At 46.9% G+C, this 5,154-nt stretch overlaps 1 protein-coding gene across 3 annotated transcripts in view; it reads left to right on the forward strand.

The window, feature by feature from the left end:
- klhl5 (kelch-like family member 5) overlaps positions 1 to 4,846 on the forward strand; it is a 73,521-nt gene extending 68,675 nt beyond the window's left edge. For 2 of the 3 annotated variants that reach the window (XM_083765501.1, XM_083765500.1), the window contains exons 11-13: positions 292 to 429; positions 863 to 1,034; positions 4,599 to 4,846. In XM_083765501.1, coding sequence (XP_083621627.1) covers positions 292 to 429; positions 863 to 1,034; positions 4,599 to 4,655 — 367 coding nt within the window. In that variant the 3' untranslated portion in view covers positions 4,656 to 4,846. Of the gene's footprint in view, positions 1 to 291; positions 430 to 862; positions 1,035 to 4,598 lie in introns of those variants that run through there. The other variant, XR_014569275.1, reaches the window with a different exon arrangement.
- Positions 4,847 to 5,154: the final 308 nt, after the last annotated feature.

Genomic DNA, 5,154 nt, shown 5'->3' on the forward strand with positions numbered 1-5,154 from the left:
TTGACCCCCACACTAACAGGTCAGTGTTTTGACCCCCACACTAACAGGTCAGTGTTTTGACCCCCACACTAACAGGTCAGAGACACGTCATTTTAAAAAGCCATGCATTGGAGGGGCTATACCGCTCCTCAAAATAAAGGAATAGTAATAAATAAAAAAACTCAAATGGATAACAGAGTCCACACCACAACATAACAAATAGACAATGCTGAACTATATTATTATAATGAATTGTTCTAGTGCTCGGTGTGAACGGCCCTAAGTCACTTGACCTCTGACCTGTCATCCCAGGTGGAGTGGCTGTGCACCGATGGCCAAGCGGCGCGGTGGAGTGGGCGTGGCCACGTGGAACGGCTTTCTGTACGCCATCGGAGGTCACGATGCGCCAGCCTCCTCCCTGGCCTCACGTCTCAGTGACTGTGTGGAGAGGTGAGTGTGTGCGTGTGCGTGTGCGTGTGTGTGTGTGTGTGTGTGTGTGCGCGTGTGTGTGTGTGTGTGTGTGTTTGTCACTGTGCCCACTGAGCAGATGTGGTGGATCCGTTATTGCTCACAATAACAATTCATTGTAGATCTTGCACGATAGCTAGAACTGTGGTTGGCGTGTGTGCTTAAGGTGTCAGGTTGATGTTAATCTTAGAATAATGGCTTTCTGCTTTGCTCTGCTCGCTTTGAATTATTGTGTGTGTGTGTGTGTGTGTGTGTGTGTGTGTGTGTGTGTGTGTGTGTGTGTGTGTGTGTGTGTGTGTGTGTGTGTGTGTGTGTGTGTGTGTGTGTGTGTGTGTGTGTGTGTGTGTGTGTGTGTGTGTGTGTGTGTGTGTGTGCGCGTGTGTGTGCGCATGCGTGCACATGCGCGTGTGTGCAGGTACGACCCTCAGACAGACACGTGGACGGTGGTCGCTCCCATGAGCATCAGCAGGGACGCGGTGGGCGTGTGTCTGCTCGGCGACCGTCTCTACGCCGTGGGCGGTTACGACGGACAGGCCTACCTCAACGACGTAGAAGCCTACGACCCGCAGACAAACGAGTGGACGCAGGTGTGCGCACATGAGTACATGCGTATACCTACACACGCATGCACAAATCACTATACTGTGTAGATCACACAGTGCTCATACATGTACATGTGACTGCAGCATTTAGCTTTATATTGTCCCGTGTGTACACATGCTCGCAAAAATGCATGCCTGAGCCCACGTACATTCGTACGGTACACAATAATGTGTCATGAACATAAACATGTCATTTTAGACACGCACCGTGACACACACACACACACACACACACACACACGCACACACAGCGTGTCCTTCCAGCGCTGGTACTGAATTGTTTTTTACTGTTATGTAAATGTGTGTTTTGTTGCATGCTCATGTCCTTGCTCTGCCAGTACGGCACTATAGCATAGGAGAGAGGGGTGGAGCAGGGAGGGAGGGAGGGAGGGGGGAGGGGTGGAGGGAGGGAGGGAGGAGGGAGGAGGGAAGAAAGAGGGAGGGCTGGGCTGGGCTCTACTCAGCAGGATTTCGGCCTCCTCCATCACAGTGGTCCTGTACGTCCCGTCCCGCCTGCTATTTAAGGAGGCTTCACAGAGCCATCTGTCATATCAGAAACAATACGCCACACGCCAAGCCGCTGTCGGCCATGCAGAAACCTTGTATCTCCATTTTTCTGCTTTTTGTGTGACTTTGCGAGTATGTTATGTAAAAAGAAAATAAATCACACTCGTGTGAAGTGAGGGGTGCTCTTATCCAGGTTACCAAAGACGTTAAGACGAGGTATGATGAATTAGGCTTAATATATAGTTTAACATTTTGTTTTTTTTACCTTGATTTCACTTTGCTACCGACCATGTCGGAAACAGCCAAAATCCGAAATCCTCCGTTCACAACTTCATGTGCACACAGACTTTATTGCCTTTTGGCTCATAATGAGATAACAGGTTTACTGCCACCTGGAAGACGCAAGAGCCAACGCTAGACCGACCCGGATCTACTTGGTTTTAGTGTGATGCACGTCAGGTTTGATCTTTCATCTTAGGGCGCTTTCACACCGGACATGTTTGGTTCGTTTTAAACGAACCATGGTCCGCTTACCCCTTTGGTTCGGTTGGTGTGAACGTGCATACGAACTCTGGTGCGGATCAAAGAAACGAACCATGGTCCGCTAAAAAAGGCCGAACTCGGTTCGCTTCCAAACGAACCACGGTGCGGTTCGTTACTGGTGTGAACGCATTCGGACTTTATAGAGGACCAAATACAGTACGATAGCCAAAATAGCCGCCGGGCGTCGGCAGTTGTGAGGCTGCATTAATAATTAGTTATAAAAGCATGTCTTTTTTACGGGGATCACTATTGAGCTGACAGTCTGATTTTAATAGTAGACGCATATATGTCGAGGCGCACTGCGCAGCGCAAATGTAATGGCAGCGTGGTTCACATGCGCAAAAATAACAGATGTACAAGTTGTACAGATGTACACGGAATGGTATGTACGGTATGGTAAATTTGGAGCGCATCTCTCTCAGCGCATGCAAGCAATTATATCTACAGGCCTTTAATATAGCCTATATCAGACTATGCTCTCTCTCTCTCGCTCTCTCGCTCTCTCGCTCTCTCTCGCTCTCGTAATGACAGCACAGGAAGACGCATGCAGCCCCTGTGCGCACCTGTGCGTAATGTGACTATATCGTTAGATTGGAAGACAATACAGTCTTGGCTGACAACACCAATTGAAAGTAGAGTTCCCAAGGATTATGGTGATATTTAAATTTTAAAAATCGCATAAGAAATGAGCGAGATATGCCTAAATAAAATGTTAGTGGTCTTGGCAATTTATTTTATTTGTGTGCGATCCGGGGCGACGGCACGGCACAATAGATTTTCATTCATTTTTCAGATCATTGTCATGTCATTGCAGTGCAAACCATTAAATATAGCCTATATTAACTTCATAGGCTATTGTACAATATGTGACATATTTCTTTCACCCGGTATTATTGATGTGAGTTGATCAAAATAGTATTGCCTAGGCTATAATGCTTGACTTGTATAGCCTAGGCTATACAGTAGGCTATATAATGCCAGCACAGTCATTATTCTCTTTCTTTAAGACTAAAGGCAACCCTTGACTTGATGGGCTTTCTCAAATAGACTACTAATAATAATGCGACGATACCAGAAGTCCATTAACGTAATCAAAGCGATGCAATGACAAAGACAGTGAGAACAACAAAAGAACAAGCTGACGGTGTGAATCAAACTATATATATTTTTTTGTCTCTGTTCTGTTGCCTCGGGAGGTGTTTTCTGCTAAACAGGCTTCGTTGTTTTTGGCTTTTGGCGAGGCTGCAGCTAGCTGCTATTGGTCCACTCCGACAGGCTGTTTTATTTTAAGCATGTGCCGCCGCCACGCAAGTTATGACAAAGCATGTGAGTCTTCATGTGTGTGTGTGTGTGTACATGAGGGGGAGAGACAGAGAAATATTTAATGTTAAATAGGCTATACACAGGTGGTCCCAAATGATTCATTGATTACATCACGATCACTATAGCAAAAGACGTAAAACTAGGTCAACTCAATTACTCAATTAGCTGCAGCGGAGCTGTTCTGACTTGAAATGCCCGCCGATTTGATGCGCAGAAATATATATCTAATCGGGTTAAGGTACATGGAAGAAATCAGGGATACCTTGTTGTAGGCTATACATCTCCGTGAATTGTCAGCAAGCACATTATTGTTCAAACACCTACTCCTCTGTTCATCTGTTGCTCTTATTTGGCTAATAAAATAATTAATATGAATGAATGCAATAGCAAGTTGTTGCTGCCTGTCATGTTGCTGTTCTCTTCTCTCTGTGTGACTGAAGGTTGCCCCAAAATTTGTAGTCAATGATTTCCCCTCATGTTCTTTTCCCCCTCACTATTTGGTTCGCTTAACATGTCCACGTGTCATTTGTTTACATATTTGGTACGCTTTACAAAGTCCAGTGTGAACGCCAAACGGACCAAAATCAAAATGCTAATATTTGGTCCTTGGTCCTTGATCCGGACCTTCTAAGCGAACTTTGGGTGTGAAAGCGCCCTTAGATGATTAGTGATGATTAGATGATTAGTTTCATCTTAGATGCTAAATAATTAGCGTCAATGCTAGCAAGCTAAAATCGTTCCATTCTTGCTCTAGAAAGCGCCAATGTTCCAATCGAGATCACCGGATAATCAGAAAATACCTCCGAACATCACGTGTTTTGTCAAAACCATGGAGAGCTCCGTAGATTTAGAGTTATTCTGCTTTTTAGTCCGCCTGTATACAAGAAGTGAATGGCAATGCGTACGTGTGAAACCGGACTTGGATCGCTGAAGAAGGAAAGACCAATCAAAAAAATAGAAATCAGCGTTCCGGTTTGATATCTGTGTGTGTGTGTGTGTGTGTGTGTGTGTGTGTGTGTGTGTGTGTGTGTGTGTGTGTGTGTGTGTGTGTGTGTGTGTGTGTGTGTGTGTGTGTGTGTGTGTGTGTGTGTGTGTGTGTGTGTGTGTGTGTGTGTGTGTGTGTGTGTGTGTGTGTGTGTGTGTGTGTGTGTGTGTGTGTGTGTGTGTGTGTTGTAGGTGGCGGCTTTGTGTCTGGGCCGGGCCGGGGCATGTGTGGTGGTCATTAAATTGTGATCCCGGCCACCCAAGACGACCCGTGTGATAACGGAACGGCCAGACCTCACCACCGCCCCAGGACCCTCTGTCAGGACCTCACCACCGCCCCAGGACCCTCTGTCAGGACCTCACCACCGCCCTAGGACCCTCTGTCCAGACCTCACCACCGCCCTAGGACCCTCTGTCAGGACCTCACCACCATCCCAGGACCCTCTGTCCAGACCTCACCACCGCCCTAGGACCTTCTGTCCGGACCTCACCACCGCCCCAGGACCCTCTGTCCAGCTGGCGTTGAGTGACTGTCACCGTGAGTGACAGTCAGCGTGTCCATCCAGCCACAGCCAGGAGCTCAAAGTCACAGTCATCAAAATATTTTACACAAATGTGTACTTTCTTTTTGAGGGGCACTAGCTAGCCCCTATTCCCAGCTATTTCTCTCTCTCTCTCTCTCTCTCTCTCTCTCTCTCTCTCTCTCTCTCTCTCTCTCTCTTTCTCCTCTCTCTCTATCTCTCTCTCT

This window comes from Protomyctophum parallelum (genome assembly GCF_964188405.1).
Source record: "Protomyctophum parallelum genome assembly, chromosome: 5".
Classification (NCBI taxonomy): Eukaryota; Metazoa; Chordata; class Actinopteri; order Myctophiformes; family Myctophidae; genus Protomyctophum; species Protomyctophum parallelum.